Here is a 26,557-nt window from a genome sequence, read left to right as displayed (position 1 = left end):
CAATCAAACAAACAAACAAAACTTTAATCAATGCTTTAGTATAATGTAGGATACCTTTATACATGAGTGAAAAAATATTTTTGTGGACCTTGTACGAACTTTGATTCTTCTTCCTTATTCCCTAGTAGCAATAAGTAAGTAAGTAAGTAAATAAATAAATAAAATAAATCTTGCTTATTATTGGTTTTGGAGTTGGGAAAATGACTATTTTTAGATACCTTGTATGTAAAATCACTTTTTGTAAATATGACCTAGAACTTTCTGTGCCTCACATACCAGTATACTACTGTATATGGTTAACTTACAAGCTTACTTAGCTCTTCTATGCCTTTTCAGATCTGTTTTTAATATCTCCTTATAAATAAAACACATGAAACAATGTTAGAAAAAGTCCAACTAAGACAATACTTGTGTTCACTAGTACCCTGGATGTTCCAGTTTAGCTAGTTTGGATCTCACTATTTAAAGTAAGTGTAAGCTAAGCATTTTGTAAAAATCATAGTTTGAAAACACATTTGTTTGGTCTGTATTTACTGCCTTGATATGGTACTTGAATCTTATATATGATTGAACCATTCCTAAGGAAAATAAAACAGCTTGAGTGGATGCCTTTGGCCTCTCCTCTGGTGACAGTGTGGGCACTGATCGGGTCACTAGGATGAAGGGGAGAGGAGAGTGATTCTGATGGCCTCACAAGGAACAGAGCAAATAGGAAAGCCTATGTATGCCCACACTTTCGTATACGGTTTCAAGGTAAAAATCCCTTAGTTTTAGGCCTTAACTGTAGGGAAATTTTAATTTTTGAGTTCAAATTCAGCATAGATTGTTTCTTAATTGAGCTTGTTCTTTAAATAAAAAATATAAAATACACAACCAAGAATTTTCACTCCTGTCTCCCATCTTTCCAGTTTTCTTCCTCTCCCTTAAGCTTGTTAATTTTTGTATATCCTTATAAAGTTTATTTATGCACATATAAATAAACATGAATATATATTTTTATGGCCCTCCTTTTGTCCATAAACATTTTTTCAATATATACAGAAAAAGACTTGGTGGCATTAGTGATTTTTAAGGACAAAAGCATTTAAGCAGTTTTTTTTTCTTTTTTAAATCTTTAAAACCAAGTACCAGAATGTGGTGGTGAAGAAAAAGAAGATTGGAATGATTAGCTTTATATTCTACCTCTTTCCTACTTTTGTATTCTCTCAAGGTCCCGATTGTACTAATAGCCACATCCCATTAGCAAGGGTAGAGGGTCTAGAGCAGCCTCCCCAGCCCATTGACATCTGCGGCACAGTGACTGCTTGAGAAAAGTGAACTAGAGGGACAGGAGGACTGGTAAGAAGGAGGCCAAGAACATAGCGGACAGTTTTCACCTGGGTCTTGTATGGCAATAACCAAGAACTTAGAGCCAAGTAGAAGAGTGGGATGGAAGAATATATATAATTACGTACTAATTGTGTCGATTGCTAAAACTCTGAATTGAACTCTTTTTTTTTTTTAATCACTGGAACATTTTTTAAAATTAAATTTATTGGGTGACATTGGTTAATAAGATTATATGGGTTTCAAGTGTACAATTCTATGATATATCTCTGTATTGCATTGTGTGCCCACCACAATGGAACATTTACATGAATCTGTATTTGTTGAAAAAGTCATGATATCCTTATTAAAAGGCTTCTGAACATTAGAAAAAAAACAAAAAAAAAAAAAACCCCAAAAACTAATGAAACAAATTTAATTGCACTTTCATAGAAATGGCTAACTAGATTCTAAACCTTGTATTAGCTTATCTATATCTTTTTCAGTGGCACATTTTTCTTCCCTCTGCAGGTGTTAGTTATGCATACCACTTTGACAATCTTTCTTTTGCAGAATGGCACTAATGTCACTTAAGGTGGAGATTTGGTGAATTGAATGTACACAGTGTTGGTTGTCATATTTTAAAGTTTTGGAGAATAGGAGAACTGTTTGCATTGGATAGACTAAAACAACATTTGCAAAGAATATTTAAGTTTTGAGACAAGCTAGACAGCAAGTTTTAAATTAGTAATATTCTTATATGTACGTAAGTCCATCAGATTAAAGTAAATTAATTCTAAAGAACTTTTAAAATTACAGACATTCCACTGCCCTTCTCCCAAAAAGATGTCCTTTCGAAAGATGGATCCTAGCTGTACAATAGGATTTTACTGTCGAAACGTTCAGGACTTCAAACGAGCTTCTGAAGAAATCACTAAGGTACTTTGATTTAAAATATTATAATATTTGTAAATGACCTAATTTTTATTTGAGATAACCTGTGAAAAGACAAAAATTTTTAAATTATGATACTTTGTAAAATTACCTCTCAAGAATGTTAATGTTATTAGGAATATTGAACCAGAAAATAAAACTATTTGGGGATTCCTAGCCTTTGATACTAATGAAACCTAGTGAAGAGGCCACAGTGTTGATTGCTCCACTAGGTGGCACTGTTGAAGTAAAAATCCCTTTGCAAATGGATTAGGTTATATGTGCAAGCAATTAGGTTATATTTTATTTGAAGAGGATTTTAAAAGGGCAATACCTTAGGGGGTAGAAAAAAATTAATGAAGTATTTGATCAAGCCAAATTGTGCATTATTTCTTGTTAGTCCAAGTGCTTCTTTGGTTTTTTTAAAAAGAGAAATGGTATTTTTGGATTTCTCAGAATGAGCTGTGTTGCTACCTTCCAATAAGCTTGTCTAATCTGATGTATTCAACTTATAGGATCTTTGAAATAGGTTTATTTAACTCCTTCTCATTACCTTTAAACTTCTGCATTTTTCTGGTCCTTGAGTACAGTACTGCTAAACATTAATAGAGCCTCATGAAGTGTCATATGTAGTACTTGAGAAAATAAAAGAAGATTACTTATTGAGGAAGTAAGCATACTAGATAGACCTCTTTATTAGTATCAATAGCTATAGGTTATCATTTTATGAGTAAGTAAAACCAATACTAGAATAACTTGGGAATTCCTAACTTGAGCTCAGATATGATAGTACCCTTTTACTGCTCTACAGTTCATTTTAAAAGGAAAATGGACATAGTGGGTTGGAAGTTCATTTTTATAATGTAAAAACAAAATGAAAACATTAACTAAAAGGTTTCACATAAGCTAGGTTTACTTTACTTGACCTGCCATGTAAAAGAGGAAATTTAACAAAACCATGACAGAAAAATGAATGAGGAGAGGAGAAAATGAGATATGTGAGAACCTTTCCTTATTCTTCATTTCTCACAGTTGTCATCTTTTCATTCCCGTTCAACCTGGAAGGCCAAGTGCACATAACAAAATACGTATTCTACACTTTCCCCTCTTCCATTACTTGAAATTAGTAATATTCCTATATTTCAGTTTGATATTTCCCTATATTAATAAAGTATAATGTATGTGCTAAAATGTACAAATCCAGACGATATTATAATACAGATTGGTACTAATGAGCATACTTCATTAAAAAGTTCCATTTCTTTTTTCTGTTAATTTATTTTCAACCATAGTTAAAATAAGTCAATTTATATCAGTAAAGCAGTCTACTTCTGGATTAGAAACAAACCAAATTATTATTGCCAAGTTGAAAAACAAGATTCACAAATGAGTTGTATGTTGATACGTTCTCATTAACAACAGATTTTTTTGTTTTTAATACTGATAGTTATTAGGTTTCTTTACATTGGAAAAATACTTAGAAATCATTGTTCTTAATGCATCAGAGTAATATACAATATTGAGGCAAAGAGAAACCATATTGAAATATCATTTGGAAGTAGTGAGAATTTTGCTAGAGTCAATTAACTTTGCTTTAATAATACTATTATTCTTGAGTTAATAGCTTTTTGTAGCAGTATCAAAAACTCACTTTGTCAATTAATAACTTGATTATTTACTTTTGCTTGGAAGGTTATAAGTTAAGCAGTTTTCCTTTTCTTCTAAAAACTGATTTTGGCATTTTTAGTAAAACAGTTTTTTTTCCTCTTTAAAAATGAAAACAACTTAAAATTATTTTTTCTAAATAGGAAGTATTTTTAATTTTCTAATTTTGAAAATGAAACTAGGTAGCCTAGATTATAATAGTTAATTTGTGATGCTGTATGAATATTTTAAAGCCTTAACTACATGATTTTTAAAATGTTATAAAAATTGTTAAATGAATTCTATGTTTAGCAGAGTTCAGTTCAGCAAGTATCTGAGTAACTTACTATATTGAAAGCATAAATTGACCAAGACATAATCCCTGCTTTTGAACAAAGTATAGGCTTCTGCCCTCAAGTAGCATTTATAGTTCAGGAGGGGAATAGATGTAGATTATAGTTAGGGAGCTCTGGAACACATATTTTGATACCAGGATAAACTTTTTAGTATGTATATATTTATTTATATTCATATTGGAAAAATTCATCTGGAATGTCAAACGTGATTTCATGTTTATTATTGATTTTATAAGGCTCTTTAAAAATGATGGAAAGAGAAATAAATATTAATTATAACAGAGATGAAATACATAGCAAAAATAAAGGTATATAAATGTCCCAGACTTGAAGAACACTGCCAGAGGAAACAGTGAAAGATGAGGCTAGAAAAGGAGGTTGGACTGTTCGAGAGTCTAGAATGCCATACTGGAGAAGTTCCCACTTTGCCATATGTTGACTGTGTTAATTTCAAGCATACTGAGATACAGAGAATAACATAATACTGCCTACGTGCTACCACTGAGCTTAAGAAAAAAAATTACATGTATAATTGAAATGTTACCCACCCCTAATCTTATTTCCTTCCTTTCTTCCCAGTCGTAACAGCTATCCTAAATTTGAATATATTTGTGCTTTATATATAACCACAAACAGTATATATTTTGGGGATGTTATAAAACTTTTCATCAATGATATATTTATATAAAAATGTATATACCCTACTGCAATTAGTGTTTTTGTTTAATGGTGACCTGGAGATTATCTGTTTCTATACATGTTGGTCTAGTTTATTCATTTAAACTGCAGAATAATGAGTAGTACATTCTACAATATACTACCTTTTAACTTAAACTTCCTTTCATTGATGGTCATCTAGCTGATTTTATTTTCTAATTACAAACAATATGTATAAGAATATTCTTATACATGCTCTTTGTGCACTGTAATTAGGATTATATTAGGTACGCTAGATGTGTTAGAGTGGAATTGCTAGGTCTTTGGGTCTTAGGTCTTAGGGTATACATATTTTCAGTTTTGCTAGAATTGTCAAATATTCTCCAGAGTGATCATACCAAGTAGAATTTCCAATGCTTCAAATCCTTTTCAACACTTGATATTGTCAGACTTTTAAAGTTTTAACCAAGCTTATGGATATGAGTAGAATCTCTTTATAGTTTTAATTTGTATTTTCCTGATTGCTAGTGAGACTGCACTTCTTATCAAGGTTTATTGACCCATTTGGTTCTTCTTTTGTAAATTTCTTGTTCATTTTCTTTATTTTTCTTTAGGGATATTTGATTTGAAGAAAATCAAATCAGATTTATAATTCTGAATATTATCCCTTGTTGGCTTTGTGTGTTACATATATATTCTCCTAGACTATTATTTTCACTTGTTAATGGTATCTTTAATTTTAGTCAAATTAGTAAATTTTATTCTTTATGAGTTTTAACTTTTATGTCAAAGAAATCTTTAATAAACAATGACCTATGTTATTCTCCTACATTTCTACCAAAGTCTTACTTTTATATTTAGAACTTGTATATGTCTTAAAGTAGGTATACTTTTTTTTTCAACATTGTTTCAGCATCATTCATTAAAAAGTCTAACCTTTCTTCATTGATTTATAATGCCTTCTTCAAAGACCTAGATGAGGACAGAGCTATGTGACTGGAGAGGAAGGAACTGTTTTTAAGGAGTGTGTGAAAATGGGATCAATAAGACCAAGCAGCCACGAGGACTCCAGGGCAAGTGAAAGAGAGAACTCCAAGACAAGTCTGTTTTGTGTCTGGGTGTCTAGGAGAAAAATGAATCGTTCATTAGTGTGGTCATTCATTTAGTCAACAAGTATTTGAGTGCTCTTACCCCTACCACTCTGCCAAAACTCATTTTCTGGGTCACTTGACCTCACAATGCTAAGTCTGTTGGCCGTATCTTAGTCTTCATCTTATTCATCCTAACGTGAGCATTTGACATGGCTGCACACCCTCTGTGTCTTTCAAACACCTTCTTTGGCTTCCAGGAGCCAGTCTCTTTCGGTTCACCTCATCCTTTACCAGTTGTTCCTTCTCAAGTCCTCTTTGCCTGTTCTTTTCCACACCTCTTAATGTTGGAGTACCCCAAGGCCCAGTCTTTCTTTTTCATATCTTCTTTGTCTTGATGAGCTCAGCTAGTCGTATAGCTTTAAATATCAATTGTAAGTCAACTAAAACCAAGATCCCATCATTAGCCCAAACCTCCCTTTCAAATTTTAGATGATATATGTCCAACTGCTACTTATCGTCTCTTGTGTGTGTGATGTGCATATCCAAAATAAAATTTCTGATTTTCCTTTTCAGCCTGTTCCACTAATAGTTTTCTTGGTCTCATTTGAGGGCAGATTCATCCTTCTGTGTGCTCAGGCCAAAAGCCTTGGAGTTATCCTTACTTTCTGTCTCTAATATCCCAAAGTACAGCTCAAAGCTGACCACTTTTCATATTTCCACTGCTACTATCCTGGTCTGAGCCAAAGTCCTTACTGCAATGGCCTCCTAATGAGTTCCCAAGCCCCTCCCTCCCTCCTGTTCTCAATTCAGCAGCCTGGACAATCCTTTAAAAACATAAGTCGGATCATACCACTCCTCTCCTCAAAAACCTGCATTGACTTACCAGTTTATTTTAAAGTAAAAAAGTTCTTATCCTACTCTCCAAGGCCCCAGATGATAGTGTCTCCGTGCCCTTCCCTCGCCTCAGAGTCTCATCTCCTGTTTTGCCTCTTTCTCATTGTGCTTTGGCCGTGTTGGCCTCCTTGCAGATCATCTAACCTAATAGGCAGGCTCCTTTCTTAGAGCCTTTGCACTAGACAGAAATGCTTCACCTCCTTTAATTCTTGGTTTAGATGTCTCCTTCCTAATGAGGCCTAATCAGACCACTTTGTTTAAAAATGCACTCTTCTCCCCCCATTTCCTCTTCCTTTGTCTTTTTCCTTAGCACTTACTACTTTCTAATACACTACACAATTTACTTATCTATTACCTTTATTATTACCTGCCTTCCCCAGTGAAATATAAACTACACAGGACAGGACTGTTTTGCCAGTTTGGGGCATTAATGTATCTCAGAGCACCTAGAACAAGGCTGGTCCATAGTAAGTGTTCAGAATACTTGTTGAGTGACTGGAGCTGGGTTTGCAATGGTGAACAAGAGAGTTATGACTCCTGGCGTCATGAACTTACAGTCTACTGCAGTGATTTTCAACCTTTTTCATTTCATGGTATACAAACTGATTACTAAAATTCTGCAGCACACCAAAAAATATATTTTCTATCGATCTGACACACACACAAAAAAGTACAATTTTTGATTCATTCACATCGGATGGCTATTGTTGTATTGGCTACTGTCTTTTTTTTTTTGACAGTCTAAGGAAAAAGAGGTCAGTGCCCCTGATTGAATATTAGTCAGGTATTGCATGTTTTAAAAATTCTTGCGGCACACTGGTTGAAAATTGCTGCTGTAGTGAATAAGATGGACTTTAAACACATAAGGCATAATAAAAACTAAAATTTCTCAAAAGAAAAAAATGGGAAAGAAAAATAGGGGAGACAATTTAATTTTGGGATGCAAAATCATTTTATAAGGTACATTCACTGCATTTTCCTTAAGGTCCCTATAAAGTCTTCACTGGTCCATGAAACCTGCCCTGTTTAAACATACCCCAAACTAGTAAGAAATCAGCAAGAAAATAGCGAGGGTCCTCCTAATATAATGGACTTCATTTACAGTTTCATGACTTGCTTTAAGAAGGAATGCTTGAAAGCCTTGAGTTGGAAGCAGATAAAGTGAACAATAGAGTTTGGTATACCAGGGATAGTAGAATTTCAAGTATATTTAGGAGTGTCTTTGATTTCATTGAAATGGTCAATCATGGAATCCCTGTGGATAGGGAGGCAAATGGTCAGGTAGAATGGAGAGAGGTGGGAAATTTGAAGGTCAGATCAATATGATGAAGTCAGGTTTACTGGGCGTGCATCTAAAACAACCACTGTCCCTCTACCTCATCTTCAGATGTCAACATCTGTGTGGAGTAGTTCTATTTAATTCTTCTCTTATCTTTTTATTAACAGTCTTCTTCCTTCTTCCTTCCCTCTTTCCTTCTCTGCCTCCCTCATGTCTCTAAGTAGTTAGTTAAATCATGATGTTAAAATCTTTTATGTTCTTTTTTGGTTTCTGCATGGTAGATAAAATACATGATAAAAATTTCCATTGTGATTGTGGGTTTGTCCATTTCTCCTTTAAGTTTTCTTTTTGTTTTATATATTTTGAGGCTATGTTATTAGTTACATACAAATTTAGGATTGTTGGGTCTTCTTATTGAATTGATTCTTTTATAATTATATGACCCTCTATCTCTAGTAATATTTCTTTTCTTAAAGTCTGTTTTTATGCTTGGTTGTCATATATTTTAATCCACATATATTTTAAATTCCACAAAGCATTGTGTTTTAAACAGTCAATATTACTCTTTCTGATGCTCTTCATTCTTTCCTATAGTACTGTTTCCTTCTGGGATTATTTTGCTTCTCTCTGAAGATCTTTCTATACTATTTTTTTATTTTTCTATCCTCACCTGCAGACATTCCTGCATTTAACTTCAGACAGAGCGGGAGGGAGAGAAGGAGGAAGAGAGAGAGAAACATCGATGTGAGAGAAACACATTGACTGGTTGCCACCCACACGACCCCAACTGGGGCCAGGGACAAACTGCAACCGAGGCACATGCCCTTAGTGGGAACTGAACCTGGGTCTCTCTGGTCCACGGGCTGACACTCTAACCGCTGAGCCAAACCAGCCAGGGCAACTATTTCTTTTATTACTGTTTGCTGGTGATAAATTCTCAGTTTTTGTTTGTTTGAATACATCTTTATTTTGCCTTCATTAAAAAATTAAAATAGTGTGGGAGCATGGAGGAGGGGGTCAATAGGAGGAATAAAGGAGAGACATCTGTAATACTTTCAACAATAAAGATAAATTTTAAAAAATTAAATTGTAGCCTTACTGAAAAGTCGTAAATAAAGTACAAATATTTCTTTTTCCTGATCCCTTTGAGAGTATGTTGCCAAGCTGATGCCCATCACCCTTGAACAATTGAGTATGCAATTCTTTTTTTTTTTTTTTTTTATCCTCACCCGAGGACATTTTTCCATTTTTTGTTCAGGTAGAGAGGGAGGGAGAGAGAGGAACAGAGAGAGAGAGAGAGAGAAACATCGATGTGAAAGGAACACATCGAGTGGCTGCCACCCGCACAACCGACCAGGGCCGGGGACAAACTGCAACCGAGGTACGCGCCCCCAGCGGGGACCGAACCCCGGTCTCTCAGGACCGCAGGCCGACGCTCTAACCGCTGAGCCAAACCGGCCAGGGCGAGTATGCAATTCTTACAAAGACATTTTCCTACCTAACTGTAATACAACTGTTAAAATCAGGAAGGTGACTCTGTATATCATCACCATGTAATCATCAGAAACTATTCTGTTTGCTAATTGTCCCAGTAATACTCTGTATAGCAAAAGGATCCATTTCAGAATTTGTTGTATTTATGTATCTTTAATCTCTTCTAGTCTAAAACAGTTAATCTTTCCTTGACTTTCACATGACTTTGATATTTTCCAAGATTACAGGATGCTTTCATGTTTTCTTTGTTAATTGTTTTTTATAAGATGCTTTTTGAGAACTTTGTAGTTTGGGTTTGTCTGATTTTTCCTCATGGTTTTTTCAGGTCATGTATCTCTGTCAGGTGGTGGTTGGCGCATGATTTCAATTTGTTCTTTTATTGGAAATGTTAACTTTGATCACTTGATTAGGTGATATCTGCCAGGTTCTTTTTAAAAAAATTTTTCCCCTTTATTATTGATTTTAGAGAGAGAGGAAGGGAGAGGGACAGAGAGATAGAAACATCGATGTGAGAGAGAAACATTGGCTGGCTCCTGCACACCCCCACCGGGGATCGACCCCACAACCTGGGCATGTGCCCTGACCAGGAACAGAACCGGGACCTTCCAGTCCATGGGACGACGCTCAGTCCACTGAGCCACATTGGCTGGGCCCGATCCATTTCTTATCATTGCTCTTTGTGGCAGGATTAATCTCATCATGACCCTCTAAATAATTATATTTATAAAATATTTGCTTAAATATTTTTTAAGTTGTAAGATGTAACTATATAATTGAGATCTACTTTTAAAATCCTAACATTAAAAAATAGTTTTATTTTTTTACCACATGAGAAAGGAACACAGGGTTACAGTTTTATCTTACATCTATTTAAAGAAATTTTGTTACAAAAGTTAATTACAAAACTAAAGTAAACCAAATAAGAAGAATTTATTTACTCTATAAATACAATTTTGTTTTTTCTGGGTGCTCAGTCTAAAAACTTGGAGTTATTTTGGATACCTTGCTCAGTCTCACACTTCATCTCCAATCCAGCAGCAAATCCTATAATCTGCCCTTTGGAATATGTTTAGGACTTGGTAACTTCTCACCACTACCATTGTCACCCTTCATCTACCCTCATAGCTTCCTTGGGGTTGTTGCTAGCCTCTTCCAAAATGCTAGGCACCTTCTGTGCGAGGCCTCTGCCTGTCTCCTGGGCCCGCAGTCTCTTCCTGAGGCACACCCCGGTTCTCTCCCCTCCTTTGCTGCTCTCAGGTCTTGACTCAGGTGTCACCTTCTTAGGCCTTCCCTGCCCCCCACTTATTATCCCCCCATGTGTTATTTTTCTCTTTAGCACATTTATTTAAGTGCACGCCTGCACACACACATACATATATATAGTCTGCTATGTCATATATATGTCGTTATGCTTATTTAATTTATTTATTACCTGTCCACTCCACTGAAATGTAATCTCAACAAGGGCGGGGATATTTGTTGGTTTTGTTTATTATTGTGTCTCCAGTGCCTAGAGCTGCCTGTCACATTATGGAAGTTCAATAAATATTTGTTGAATGAAGCATGGATTAAAGAGACTTTATTATAAATTTGTCTTATAAATTATCAAGGAGCTCCGTGAATTGAATTATAGCGGATCCAGTGTATTTTCACCTATTCCTGTTATTGTAATTTTCTTAAATTGCTGAGGTTTTATAATAGTGCATTTACTTAATATATAACTCAGTATCTGGACCAAAAAACTATTTTCATTTTAATCAATGTAAAATATGCACATATTTTTAAAAGTGAAATTGCAAAAAAAGGTTTATGCTGAAAAACAGGAATCCCTTGCCATGTTACTCCCCACTCCACAGAGTACCTTCTCAGAGAGAGTCATTTTTACCTCTTCTAGCCATTTAGGTTTTCACCTCTACATTTCTAAGTAATGTGTTTATTCTACCATTTCTTGATAATCCATTTTAGACATTATCTATTAGTTTCTTGTTAATAGTACTTGAGGATTTAGCTCTCTTTTCATATCCTTTCATTATTGAAGAAATGCATGGATGGTCTTTCTCTATTGCTAGTGGGAGTGGGGTTCTTGGGGTATCGCTGGAGTAAGCATTTCCAGAGGTCCCCATGGCAGAATTAAATGTGGTAGAAAGCTTTATTTTCATGGAATTACTTCTCTGTGTTTCCAAAGTCCCATTTCCCTTAATCCAGTCCTGGAAGATGTGCAGCTGGTGATTCCGTAGAGCTAGAAGCAAAACTAGCGTCTGAAGTTTCTGTTCCATGTGGAGCTGGGTCTGGTGTAGCATCAGGCTATTTGCAGCCCATTAGTCCATTGTGTGGGGTCCACATGGCTGTGCGTCTGTGGAAATGCAAGAGAGCAGGAGCATGAGAGCCCTGCAGGCCAGGAATCAAGAGCGAGCAAGAGAGCAAACTCCTTTGTTTAGGAGATTAAATATCTCAAATCTTCCTGTGCTTGCAGTGGCTGAGCCTACTCTGGTTGATGACCTGTTCCCTGGTGTACCTTCCCCATGTCACCAAGACTTTACTGGGCATGTGTCTATTCTTCCCCTGTCTAGTCCCTTCCCCCAGCGATCCGTGAGGAATGGACCAGTGGCTTCCTGGGGAGTGTTAAACTGCAGCTTCCTGGCAAAGCTGCACAAATGGCATGCCTATACTATTTGGCCTTCCCCTTTGTCCTTTCCATTTATTCATAACTAGGTTCATACAATGGTATCACCTTCACCCCGTTTCTCCTTCTCCCAGCCATACTCTCTCAGATTTTGATTAAATCACTATTCAGTGTTCACATTATTATGCCTCCATAATATTGTTTACTAGTCACATAGTGTGCTATGATTGCATTTCTCTTTTTAAAATATGTTTTTATTGACTTTAGAGAGAGAGAAACAGTGATCAGTTGCCTCCGGCACATACCCTAACTGGGGACTGAATCCACAACCTGGACATGTGCCCTGACCAGGAATCCAACTGGTGACCTTTCAGTGCATAGGATGACACCCAACCAACTGAGCCACACTGATTAGGGTGATTACATTTCTTTTTATTTCTTGTCTTTGTTTTCTTGGAGTTAATATTCCCCTTAACCTCCACCCCGTTTTCATTTCCTTGGTTTGCTTTGTACCTATTGCTTTTTTCCCTAAATGTTGACTCATATCTGTCAGATACCTAGCAGCAAATTTTTTGTAAGTACAAATGTTAGAAAATCTATTATTTTTTTCTCCTTTCGTTCCTTTTCTGGAGACTTTCTTCTTTCAGTTTTCTGTTCCCTCCCGTAGTAACTATTCTCTAGACCTGATGCAGAGCTGTTCATTTGGAACTTCCTAATGGTACTTTCCCAGAATTGGCTCTGTGTCTTCTGAATCTTTCCTTAGTTTATTTTCTTGTTTTGCTGATGTATAGATTCTAGTATCTTCCTAAAAAAAGGATGCCTAGATAGTAAGGTTTTTTTTTTTTTTTTTATCCTCACCTGAGGACATTTTTCCATTTTTTGTACAGATAGAGTGGGAGGGTGAGAGAGGAAGAGAGAGAGAGAGAGAAACATCGACGTGAAAGGGACACATCGAGTGGCTGCCACCCGCACGACCGACCAGGGCCGGGGACAAACTGCAACCGAAGTACATGCCCTTAGCGGGAACCAAACCCGGGTCTCTCCAGACCGCAGGCCGACGCTCTAACCGCTGAGCCAAACCGGCCAGGGCGATAGTAAGGTTTTTGAATTCTTACATGTTTGACCATCTCTATTCTATCTTTAATTCATTGATAATTTGATTTGGTATAGAATTCTAGAGTGACAATAATTCCCCTCTACCCCCACCCCAAACTTTGGAGACATTGCTCTGCTTCCTTCTAGCATCCAGTGTGGCTATTGAGAAGTTTGACATCACTCAGTTCTTTTCCTCTAAATGTAAATGTAAACTTTTTTCTAAAAGTTTTTGAGTTTGAAACCTAGCACCACTACCCCATTCCTGAGTACCTTTGGCCACATTGCTTAACCTCTCTATGTTTTCTCATGAAATGAAAATAATAATGGCTCCCTCTTTCTGTGACATCATTATAAAGGTTAAACAATTTACTAAATGAATGCCTGATTTATAGTAGGTACTATATAAAGTGTTAGCTATTATTATTTGTAGCTTGTATTCTGAAACTTTATTATGTGTCTTGGTTTACATTCTTTTTTATCAATTGTCCTGTTTCCTTCTTTTCTGGGAAATTTCTTTTTTTTTAATCCTCACCTGAGGACTTTTTTCCATTTTTTGTACAGATAGAATGGGAGGGAGAGAGAGGAAGAGAGAGAGAGGGAAACATCGATGTGAAAGGGACACATCGAGTGGCTGCCACCTGCACGACCAACCAGGGCCGGGGACAAACTGCAACCGAGGTACGTGCCCTTAGCGGGAATCGAACCTGGGTCTCTCCAGACCGCAGGCGGACGCTCCAACCGCTGAGCCAAACCGGCCAGGGCGTGGGAAATTTCTTGAAATTAAAAACAAAACAAAAACATATTCTCTCCTTCGTTTTCTTCATTTTCTTTCTGGAACTCTTATACAGTTGTTGGGCCTTTTGAATCGTTCCTCTGATTTTCCTATCTTTTTTTTTCTGTTTTCCATGTCTTTATCATTTCATCTTCTAAGTCTTCTATTCTTAAATTTCAATTATGATATTTAAATTTCTAGGAGTTATTTTTCTATTATTCCTTTTTAGCATCTTTTTAGCATATTAATGCAGTTTTCTTTTCTCCTCAAGGAAATTAATTACAATAATTTTGAAGTTTTGTTCTCCTTCTTTTGCTGTTTATGTTTTATTATGATCTCTTTTTGTTTTGTTTTATTTTAATCTTCCGGTTTTCCACCAGATACTTTTCCCCCAAGTGACTGGTGATCCTCAGTGTCTGTTTATATTTGGGTAAGGGACTAAAAGGCCGAGTGGAGGTTCTGTGAAGCACTGACAAGCTGGGAGGAGTTCTGTGTGTTTGAGCATGGCTTTTTACCTCGTGACCTTCATGCTAGGGTAATTGGGTGATGAGCCTGCCTTTTTATTGGGTGACCTGCATATGTTAGTAAGTGACTGTCCTTTCTCTAGTTGTTTTATTTTTTTTTTGGAGAAAAGTTTTGCCATCTGCCTGTAGAATGTATGTTGCCTGCTGGTGCTCCAGGGGCAGGAAGTGAAGGATGCTAGGTCCCTACCGTTTAGTGTTTCAGGCTGTCACTTAATTCCTCAGCTTCTGTAGTCATCATTCTGCCTGCTGTACTAGAGTTTATAGCTTTATTTGTTTTTCCCAAAGAATAAATCTTTATTTTCCTGTGTGTGGGATGGCTGGTGGGAGGCTAAGAGGGATCGCTGTTGTGAGAAAGGACCTGGGGATGGAGTCTATGTGCAGGCGTCCATCACTTCCCCTCTCAGTTTCGTGTCTCGCCCTGTTTTTGTGCCTTTATATATGATTTCTCTCCAAGTTCTGCAAGGTGGACTTGCTTACCTTTCATAGGTATCCTTCCAGCACATATCTCTCCCAGCCCCTGAATTTAGAGTATGTCCTCTGCTTTGCTGTCTGGTCAAGGGCCTGATGTTGATTATTTTAGTCTTATTTCAAGCCCCCTTTTCTTCCTCATCTTTTTACTTGTTCCCAGACTAAAGATCATTATCAAATAAAATACTCTTGTTCAGTGATCAACTTATTACCTAGTAGTGCTGGTATTTAAGGCCAGAACATCTCAAATAAAAATGTGAATATTAGGAAATTAATCACTTGATTATAGAATGAATATCAACACAGGGAAAAATATTTTCCAGTTGGCAAATAAATATGGCCAGTTGTCCTCTAGCTATAGAACAAAATTTCTAATGCAGCCATTGAATTTTAGAGACCCACGAGATCTTAGAGCTTCTTCCAATCCAAAGCCAACATTTGTTGAATCCTTGCTATATGTCACACACTGCGCTAACTAAGCACATTATATACATGTTCTCATTTAATCTACACAACCTTCTGAGGTAAAGAGGTAACTCCATTTTACAGATAATCTCACACTTACGGAGGTTCAGTAACTTTCACAAAGGTCACAACTCATAAACGGTAGTGCTGAGATTCAGATCTCAGACAGTTCAACTTGAAAACATGTGCTTATAAGCACTATTCTGTACAGTCTCTCATTTATATATCAGTCCGTAGTCTAGACAGTTGACTATCTAATCTTTGTTTCAGGTGATAGTGAACTAGTTATTTTCCATGGAAGTCTTTTCCATTTTGGACAGATCCTTATTGTTAAAGAAGCATTTCTTATATTCAGTTGGAATCAGTACACATATAATTTTTACTCCTTTGTCCCATGAAGTAAGAGAATAAGTTTGCTTTCTCTTCTAGGGCAAACAGTCCCATTTTCTGCAGTGGTACACAATTTCCCATACCCCTCACTATTTTACTAAAATGTCTTTTCAAAACAGTTTAGTTTCAGGTTTATTATGTTTATGATTATATTTTCCCTCCTTATAGTTCTGTATTTTCCAAGTGAAATATGAATGATATATCTTTTTATAGTTTTTTTTTTTTTTTAACCTCTGGGATTTAATAATAGGAACTCTGATTTCTTTAAAAATCTTCAGAGGCCTGTCCTGGCCAGTTTGGCTCAGCGGTTAGAGCATCGGCCTGCGGTCTGGGGAGACCCGGGTTCGGTTCCCGCTAAGGGCACGTACTTCGGTTGAGTTTGTCCCCGGCCCTGGTTGGTCGTGCGGGTGGCAACCACTCGATGTGTCCCTTCACGTCGATGTTTCTCACTCTCTCTCCCTCCCATTCTATCTGTACAAAAAAAATGGAAAAATATCCTCAGGTGAGGATAAAAAAAAAAAAAATCTTCAGAGGCTTATGATTTAGTTGGGAAGACATGAAATGGATAATAAAATGACTGTATAAGAGTATATTTAATGCCAGAAGGCTAATATTATGATAATAATGGCAATAATAATGGTAATGGCCAATACCGTACGATCCCAGGCAATCTTGTAATTATTTATGTATATTACCCATCAGTCCTCACAACAACTCTGTCAAATGGATGTTGTAATACTGACATTTTGCAATAAAAAAAATGAGACAGTCTGGTTAAGTAACTTGTCCAGGGTCACACAATTATAAAGATCAGCCAAGTTTTGACTGAGATTGTCTAAGGTCTGTGGTCCATGTTTGTAATCCTTACCCTATACTAGACAAATCTATAGGGCTTGCAGATGGAGTATTCAATGTGGATCAGGATACTTACCAGTGGGACTTGGGCTGAAACTTTACGGACTGATAGAGTTTCTACATCAAAAAGCTAGTAAGAGGGATGGCTAGATGATAAAGGCATCATGAGCAGAAACACTAGGGTAGAATGTTATGAGATGTTTATGGTAGAAACTTATGAGGTAGACTGTTTAAGGAAACAATGAAACTTAAATCACTTGTTAATGTAGCTGACAAGGGCCTGTGTCAAATAGCTTTTGTCTTCCACTCTTTTTCTTTTCCTCCAGCCCTGAGCCCCCCTGGCCCTCTTTCTGTTCTTGGAGGATGCATGCTCTGTGTGCTGCGTGTGCTGGCGTCCTAGGCCTTTGTACTGGCGGAGTTTGTTGCCTGGAGTGCTCCTGTCTTAGAACATTGATGTCTGACTCATTGTCATTCAGGTCTTAGCTTGGCCTTTCTGAGCCCACGACCTACAGAAACCTTTCAGCCCTTGCTTACCACATTGCCCTGTTTCACTTTTATCGTGGTTCTTTCTGAATGGTGTGTAAGCACCATTAGTTACCTGTTTGATATCCACCTCCCTGTTTTGCTAAGAGAATCCTGATTTTATTTGGGGTAACAGTGTGTCCACCCGAATACTCAGTTTTCTTGGTCTGCCTTGTATTTAAACACAGTTTGCCTAGCGAAATGTAAGTGGATGTGTGCTGGAAGCTTTGGGAATGCTTTTGCTCTTCTGATGGAATAGTAGATATAGCTGCAATGCTGTCGCTCTGCTTACACCCACCCACCCCCTGCATTGGATGCTTACGCAACACCTGGCATTTCAGCAGTCTTCTGTGATCATGAGGGAAAGGCCAAGAGAATTGTAGAAGCTGTTTGACATTAATTAACTAAAGTACAATGTCAGACTTGCGTTATGTGATAAAAACAATTCCCATTACTCAAAGCCGTTATTTGTTGTTTTTTATTTTGTTTTTGTTTGTCACTTGCAACAAAAACCATTCCTAATTAATATAAATTATGATACCAATGACAGGAATAGAGAAAACTGGAAGGTAGCTGATTTTGGAAGGAAGAAATAATCATTTTATTTTGGTATGATCAGTTTGAGTTGATTTTGCAACATGCCTCCACTTACTGTAGTGGTTATGATAGAACCAGAATGCTTATGCTTAAATCCTGGCGCTGTCATTTTCTAGCTGTATGAACTTACACAAGTCACTTAACCCCTCAATATTACAGTTCCCTTATCTGTAAAACATGGATGCTAATAAAGGCTAATAGTGAAATGGTTAAAATTCAGAGTAAATGGTGTGTGTATGTTTGTGTGTGTATATATAATTTTTAATATATATATTTTTATATATAACATATTTTATATATAATATATATATTATTTTTTTCCCATTTATTTTCAGAAAGAGAGAGAGAGAAAAACATAAATGTGAAAGACACACATTGATTGGTTGTCTCCCACATGACCCCAACCAAGGCTGGGGACTGAACTACAACTGAGGTACGTGCCCTTGACCAGAATTGAACCTGTGACTCTTTGGTCTGTGGGCCAGTGCTCCAACCTCTGAGCCAAACTGGCTAGGGCAGAGTAAATAATATTTTTAAGAGAGAAGATAAAATATATGGAGACGATAAAGGATCAATAATTAACTAATATCTACATTTTGGAATGTAGGATTAAGTGGAGTCAATGAAGGAGAAATAGAAGAAATACTTCAGAAAATAGGAGAAACAGGAAAGTGAAGAAATACTATAGAAATTATGGGAAGTAAATATTTTAAGAAAGAAATATTCAGAAGTGTTGATTGCTGTAGAAATATCAAGAGAACAGGAACTAATAAGATGCCTTTTTAGTTGTAGACCAGAAGAGAATTTTCAGAACAGTGGCGGATAAAAGTTGGTTTACAGTAATTTAGAATGAGTAGTAAGGAGATAGTGTGGGGTTAACATCATGTGCACATTTAACTTACTTCACCTCAAGTACATGAACTTGTAATAAAACAGGTATGTAATTTTCCATGTATACTATTTATTATATACATACTATACATTACTATGTACCCTATTGCACATTTGCAGATGGTACTGAACACCCCTTTTAAACAATTTAAGGGCTTTTTGAAGCTAATTTTAACTATAAGGATTTTGACTATATTTGATTTTTATATTATGGGCTGACTTTGGAACCTAACCCCTACATTAAGTGTAGCTCCACTGTGGCGAATATAGACCACACAGGTACAGACTGCTCTTTACTGGGTATACGTTTATCTGTGTGCTGGCAGAGACTAGTGGAAAAGGTTTTGGCCTGGGACAATTGGTCATCTCCTGGTCTATTTCTGTTCTTACAACTACCAGCATTATGATGGAAGAAATTGCATAATTTCTGTCCTTCAGCTTTTTTCTTTGTAAATTCTGAAACTTGTCAAGTTAGTACATAGGAAAAATGTGATAAAATATTTGACTTTCTAGAACAGAAATCTTTGATTTGCCTTTTGGATATCAAATCTGTTTCTTGTATCTTTGGCTATATTATTATTATTTTTTCTTTTGCTATATTATTAAAATGTATTTCATATTCTTTCATTGAAATATTTTTAGTTTAACATTGATTCTGTCTGTAGACCAGGGATACATATTTATTTTAGCCATGTTTCAAGAGAATCTATAAATGTAATATATAAGAATTTGATTACCCTTCAGTTGAATATTGACATTTGATAGATTTTGGTTTTTCCCCAGAAATTATCCTTTAAGAACAAATTATATAATTGATCATGATGAATGATGTACACAGTGAGGCAAAAGTAGGTTTACAGTTGTGAATAGGTGAAACAGTTTATTCTTGTATTATTATTTATTAGTTGTTGTATTATTTTCTCATATGAACAACTGTAAACCTACTTTTGCCTCACCCTGTATAAGGGCTCTTGGTATTATTTCCAGCATTCTCTGTAATTCACACAAACTTTTCAAAATCTTTCTTATAGTTCCGGGTTACCTATAGAAAAGTTGGTTTCTGTCAAAACATCCTTCATTCAAAATTTTGGATTTATTTATTTATTTATTTATTTTTTCTAATCTTTATTGTTGAATATAAAATATACTACAGATGTTCCACATTTTTCCCTCATTGACCCCCTCCTCCCTACTCCCACCCCCCTCCCACCTTTTCCCACACTATTGTCTGTGTCTATTGGTTATACATATAAGTTCTTTGGTTTATTTCTCCCCCCCCCAACCCCTTTTCCTTTGAGGTTTGTCAGTCTAGCAATGAATTTATACTTTTTAATCTCTTCAACTTTTTCACCCATTCCCCCAAGCCCCCTCCCAACTGGCAGCCAACAAAATGTTCTCTGTATCTATGAGAATGTTTCTGTTCTACCTGTTCATTTTGTTTGTAGATTCCATTGTTGATAGATATGTATTCATTGCCATTTTGTTTGTTCATCATTTCATATAATAACGGTTTGGTGGTGATGAACTCCTTTAACGTTTTCTTGTCTGGGAAAGTCTTTATATGGCCATCGATTCTAAATGACAGCTTTGCAGGATAGAGTAATCTTGGTTGTAGGTTCTTGCTTTTCATCACTCTGAATATTTCTTGCCACTCCCTTCTGGCCTGCAAAGTTTCTTTTGAGAAATCAGCTGACAGCCTTATGGGAACTCCCTTGTAGGTAACTAGCTGCCTTTCTCTTGCTGCTTCTAAGATTCTCTCTTTGTCTTGAACCTTTTGCATTTTGATGATGACGTGTCTTGGTGTGGGCCTCTTGGGGTTCATCTTGTTTGGGACTCTCTGCTTCCTGGACTTGTATGTCTGTTTCCTTCACCAAGTTAGGAAAGTTTTCTGCCATTATTATTTCAAACAGGTTTTCGATTTCTTGTTCTCGCTCTTCTCCTTCCGGCACCCCCAAGATGTGAATGTTGGTACGCTTGAAGTTGTCCCAGAGGCTCCTTACACTATCCTCATTTTTTGGATTCTTTTTTCTTTTTGCTGTTCTGATTGGGCATTTTTTGCTTCCTTATATTCCAAATCGATGATTTGCTCCTTGGATTTACGTTCTCTGTTATTGAAGCTGTGTAAATTATTCTTTATTTCAGTTAATGCCTCCTTCTAACTGCATCCATGATTTCTGACTGGTCCTTTTTTATGCTCTTGAGGCCCTCACTAAGTTTACTGAGGTTCTCACTAAGTTCATTGAGCATCCTTATAAGCAGTATTTTGAACTCAGCATCTGTTAGGTTGCTTATCTCCATTTCGCTTAGTTCTTTTCTTGGGGTTTTGTTCTGTTCTTTCATTTGGGACCTGTTTCTTTGTCTCCTCATTTTGGCTGCCTTCCTGTGTTTGTTTCAGTGTATTACTTAACAAGCAGTATGGGGCTAGCTGAGACCAGATGCTGCTTGTTTGAAAGAATTTAGGAAAAACCTGAAGCAGGATCCAAGACAGGCCAATCCTATGGTTAAGCAACTGGCAACAGCTTGGGTGGGCCTGATAGTTGGGTGGGGTGGGGCGGGGCCCCAGGAAGTCACCAGGGCGGGGCTACCAGTGTGAGCCAGGTTGCTGGAGTCCCAGATATGGCTTCTGTCTGCTGCCCCCCGGGAAGGGCTCACCAAAGGAACAAAGGCGTCTGACAGCACCTTTGTCCCGGAGAAAGCCCCCTCTCCAGCCCTCGCTCCAGTGCCAAACAGCTCAGTTCTTCCCTGTGTGTCTCTGGCGCCCCTCAAGCTGCCTCCCCTCGGAGCATAGAGGGAGAGAGTCCGATAAGTCCGTGCGCGGGCCCTTTAAGGAGCTGCCTGGGGCTCCAGCCGTGTCAGCTTCCCTGAGCCTCAGTTCCTGCTGGTTTTTCCAGCCAGAAGTTATGGGGATTCTCTTCCTGGCACTGGAACCCTGAGCGGGGCACCTGGTGTGGGACGGGGGACTCCTCAGTCCTCAGGAAGGACCTTCCCAGCCGAGGTATCTTCCTGATTTTTATCTGCCACACGTGGGTGTGGGACCAGCCCGTCGCACCACCCCTGCCCCTCGTGCCGCCCCTCCTACCAGTCTGGATGTGGCTGCTGCTTTCATTCCGTAGTTGTAGGACTTCTATTCAGCTTGATTTCAGGCGGTTATGAATGATGGTTGTTCTGTAGTTTAGTTGTAACTTTGATGGGATTGTGGGAGGACGTGATAACGTGTTTACCTACGCCCCCATCTTGACTGGAAGTCCTCTGGATTTATTTTTTAATGAAAATTGTTTTTCTTTGTTTTAATAGAACTTGTTTAACAGAAAGATTTAAAATAGTTTAGAATGGGTTGTTGGCTTGTTGATGAATACCAAATGGACAGTGGTTATAAAGGTTGCTATTGTCCTCACAAAATTCTAGGCATTGCTCTTTTCACTTCCGAATTGTCTAACATAACTCTAGAAGGTAATACTGTGTAAAGTGTAGATTACTACTATGTATAAGATTACTGTTTTTTATGTTGACTAGACTTTTGCAGAAATATTTTTTCAAATACAGTGATCTTTAGAAAGACCAAACTTCATGTTTAAAAATAACTTATTATTATTGATTTTGGTCATCTTAACAATTCTCTGAGGTAAGGAGATTGGATACCTGCTGCCCTGTTTTATAGATAATACTCAGGTGGAGTGATTTGTCAAAGATCACATCAAGGTGAGTTGCAGAACTGAGATTAGAATAGACCTTCTGACTCAAGTTGATGCTGCTTTTACTGGTACCAAGCAACCTTGCACAATATTTTACTGTAGTCCATGATGCCATTTTGTTTCATTGTCTGCTACTACTGAAAAGACATAAATATTAACTCTTGAGAGTAAGCCTTCAAACTAATGTGACCAGAAGACGTACTGGGGGTGGGGTTAGGAGGATGATACTTAATTTTTGATGGCTAGTCCTAATGGAGAAGTAGGTATTTAGCTATAAACTATACAATGCTGATCAATTTTGTCTTTTAGCCAGAACATTAAAGCGATAGCATGGAGTAAATATAAATGAGAAAAGCTAACGAGAGATTCAGGGCTGAAACATTAGATTTTGTCATATGGTCCTACTGTGTACTGTTGGATAAAGGATTCTTCTGTACTTTCTGTTACAGATGCTGAAATTTTCTTCTAAAGAGAAATATCCCTTGTTTACTTTTGTAAATGGTCATTCCAGAGACTATGACTTTACATCTACTACAACCAACAAAGAAGACGTTTTCTCAGAGGATGAAAAGAAAAGATTAAAAAGATTTAGCACAGAAGAGTTTGTCTTGCTTTAAAAGATAAGCACATTTGTGCTTGGTGAGAACTCTTTGAAGGGGAAAATGAAGAGAAATAAGTGTACATTAAACTGGTTTATTTTCACAAATATCTTAATTTTATATGTTCTTTTAAAAAAGAACATTTGAAAATGTACAAGTTTTAAAATATTTTTCTGAGAGAGAAATGATTTAATGAGTGTTGACTTCCAATAAATAACAAGTGTTTCTGGCTGCATTACTATTTTGCTAAGATCTTCTAATGCGACCTGACCTGCCAGCCTGCCAGTCTTTGACTTCTGCTTGAGGCCACTCGTTTCCGAAGGGTTTGTGATAAGGCCCCCCAGCTGGGATTACCAGATAGTCTCAGAAGCTTCAGTTTATTCGAATGACCAGAAAACAGAGAATGAATCTTTCGTGCTGCCTGGCCTCCTGATAGTAATACAACCAAGGGATACTTTTGGATGTATCTTGATGTGTTAAATAGTAATTGTTAGCTGTTATATGTATAAAATTATATAAACAGAATTGTGAGTTTAGGTGACAGCAGTATGATTTTATAATGGCTTCTCATTTTTCTTGCTGTTGTGCTTTCCTGAGGAGTGAATATAAAGTATTGGTTTTCTCCACAAATTTTAAGGTTATGTTACTAACAATAATGGCATCCAATCAAATCAGATAAAGGCAATTTTAAGATAGGAATAGTATTTATTTCTTATCTCAAAAATTAAATTTTATGGGAACTCTATTTACTATGCGGTTTTGAAATCTAAAGTACCAAGAAAGATATCAACAGATGCTCCTCTATGTGATTTTTGTTATTTGTATAAATCAGTGTAGTGGTGTTTAGAAGCTGAGGCTGTCTATAAGGTAAATCTGCCTTAAGTGTGATATGTGTTATTTAAAGGCAAATTTGTGATATAAAAGTACAAGTTATTGAGCCAGGATAAAAAAATATTTTAATAAAGATGTGAGAATATAAAATGCCGTTGTCTTGGCTTTAATGGGATTATTTTAATCCTTTCATTTGCAAAATCATTGTCTCCAATGAATTCTCTTTATTTATAATGAAGGCAAATAATATTGTTGCTCTGAAAGCAAAATATTAACTTATTTTATGAAGCTTCCATGTTTCAGTGTGGAGAGGTGACTACAAAGACATGAAATTGTGTATCATTTAAAGTCATGGATCTCTTCCATTAGAGAGCCTATTTGTTAGGTTTGAGTTGCATGCAAACGGAAACAGAGGGTGGGCAGATTGTTAGTATGCCTGATGAGAGAAATGAGGTTTGGCATTTCCCAGTGAGGATAGTTTATTGAATTTAAATAAATAGTCTGAGGTCTAAAATTTTTCTTTTTCCTAGATAAGATTTGGACAAATTAAGTCCAGTACTAATTTTCTATAAGGTCAAAGCAGTATAGTAACAAGAAGCCAGTGGTAGGCCTGATTTTATACACTGTGGTCCTCTCATCTAAATTATTGCAGTTTGTTCCTGTACACCTGCAGAATTCACAAGATTCTGCAAGCATGTGGAATAAGAGCACCCATACCTTCCAGTGAATCAGAACTAATTATAAGTGTCTCTTACAAGAACTCTGTAAAAGCTTCAAGTTATACGATAACACTCTGTTCTCGGCATATTTGGGGATTGTTTTTAAACAGGATTGGAATGAGATAAAATTACACCTGGATGGGGTGGAGGTGAGAGGAGGCAGAAACTTCCTTTCCATTGAATTATATTGAAAATATTCAGAATATCGTATAGACAAAACAAATCTTAACCATACAATCATCCGCACAACTGAGAATACATGTTTAGAATTAGAAATTATTATTAAAAGTATTTAATAATAATGTATGAAAGAAGGCATACCTTCATGCAAGTTGAGAGATAGGCTGATGGATTTATCTTGCCTGTTAATTCAACTTCAACTGAGGACCAGACAAAAAGTTGTCATCGTCTACTGGAGGGGCAGCAACAAAACTACCTCATTCTGAGTAGAATAGGGGTACTGTATATTCTGGATTCAGACTTTGTTTTGAACACAGATTTCATTTCAAATTCTGACAGCCAGTAAACTCAGTCAATAAAGCTTATGGATGATCTCTTTCGGCCTGGAATGAAGGAAAGTCAAAAAGAACAGGATTCTAAAATGGGTGTTCTGTTAGAATTAGGATAGCAGGATCCTTCTTTTGGACATCAATATTAAGTTACTAGATTTTGCCATTGACATTTCAGAAATGAATTTTTTAAATGCTTGATGTGACTTTTGATGGTGAAGGTTTCTTTTCTCTCTTCTTCCTAAAACTTGACACTTTGAATTCCCTTTTGTCAATGTATTAACCACCAGCAGGCAATCCTGAGACTCATCATTTGCTGAATGAGGGCATGAAAAGATCCTTTATAGTGTAAGTATGTCCAAAAGAATTTCCCTGAAGTATCTTTTTTTTCCCTGTTTTTACATTAAACTAATCCCATTAAATCTGTATTAGTGAGAAGATAACTTTAGTGGATTAAAATTTTAGGTTACTTTTGTGTTCTGCTAACTGTAGGATTTAACATTGTCCAAGGGCAAACATATCTAAAAGTATAAAAGTTAATTTTATCTTGTTTTGAGAAGAAATAAAGGAACAAAACAGCAAAAATGATTTTAATGTATTCAATTTTAGGTCAGAAATCTCTACTTTTTTAGAGATCTCTATTTTCTGTTATTCAGTGACAAAAAGCACTGTATTTCTGCCAAACCATTCCTTTTATTTTAATCTGCTAATTTCTTGGCTACTAGGACCAAGTTCCATTTTCATGGTTTATCAGAGATCACCTTTGTAGCTTACATTGTATATCTAAGTCTTATTGACTATACAACCATAAAAACATAAAGGATTTTCCAAAAACAGGAAGACTCAAGAAGAACAGAAAATGAAAACACATTTAAAAATATTAAATATTGAAACTGACATAAAGAGGAAACTGAGAATTTAAAATAATAGTAAAATAGAAGCAAGATATCCAGAATATATCAATAGAGACAATTTCCTGGAAGGGGTAAGGGATTATTAGTTTCTATAAAAAGAGCAAATGTCTTTTAAAAAATTTTAGGAGAATATTTATCACGTAATATTTATGATAGCCTCAGTATTGTCAGTCAACCCCAATTCAATAGTACTCTACTCAATTGAGGTTTTAGACCAAATATCTTGAGAAGAAAACGTGAAACATCAGACCAGGAAAAATTGGAAACATCCTATTGATTCTAATATATAAATTTTATATCATTTTATAGTATGAATCTTCAATCAATTTAGAAATCTTAAGCATTTTTGTGTGGTTTTCAAGGTTGTATAAAGACTTTCTTCTTGCCTATAAACGTTGAAAAATACTATACTTAGAGTCACTATTGAAGACACATTTC

The 26,557-nt window shown here is 36.4% G+C and overlaps 1 protein-coding gene across 6 annotated transcripts in view; it reads left to right on the top strand.

The window, feature by feature from the left end:
- Window positions 1-24,129, top strand: part of ATG4C (autophagy related 4C cysteine peptidase) — an 89,573-nt gene extending 65,444 nt beyond the window's left edge. For 4 of the 6 annotated variants that reach the window (XM_036256646.1, XM_036256648.1, XM_036256647.1 and 1 more), the window contains 2 exons: window positions 2,125-2,244; window positions 22,997-23,376. In XM_036256646.1, the coding sequence (XP_036112539.1) occupies window positions 2,125-2,244; window positions 22,997-23,164 (288 nt within the window). In that variant the 3' untranslated portion in view covers window positions 23,165-23,376. Of the gene's footprint in view, window positions 1-2,124; window positions 2,245-22,996 lie in introns of all 6 variants that reach the window. The other 2 variants (XM_036256651.1, XM_036256649.1) reach the window with 2 other exon arrangements.
- Window positions 24,130-26,557: the final 2,428 nt, after the last annotated feature.

Source organism: Molossus molossus, unplaced genomic scaffold (genome assembly GCF_014108415.1).
Source record: "Molossus molossus isolate mMolMol1 unplaced genomic scaffold, mMolMol1.p scaffold_m16_p_12, whole genome shotgun sequence".
NCBI lineage: Eukaryota > Metazoa > Chordata > Mammalia > Chiroptera > Molossidae > Molossus > Molossus molossus.
This window is presented reverse-complemented; position numbering and strand designations above follow the sequence as displayed.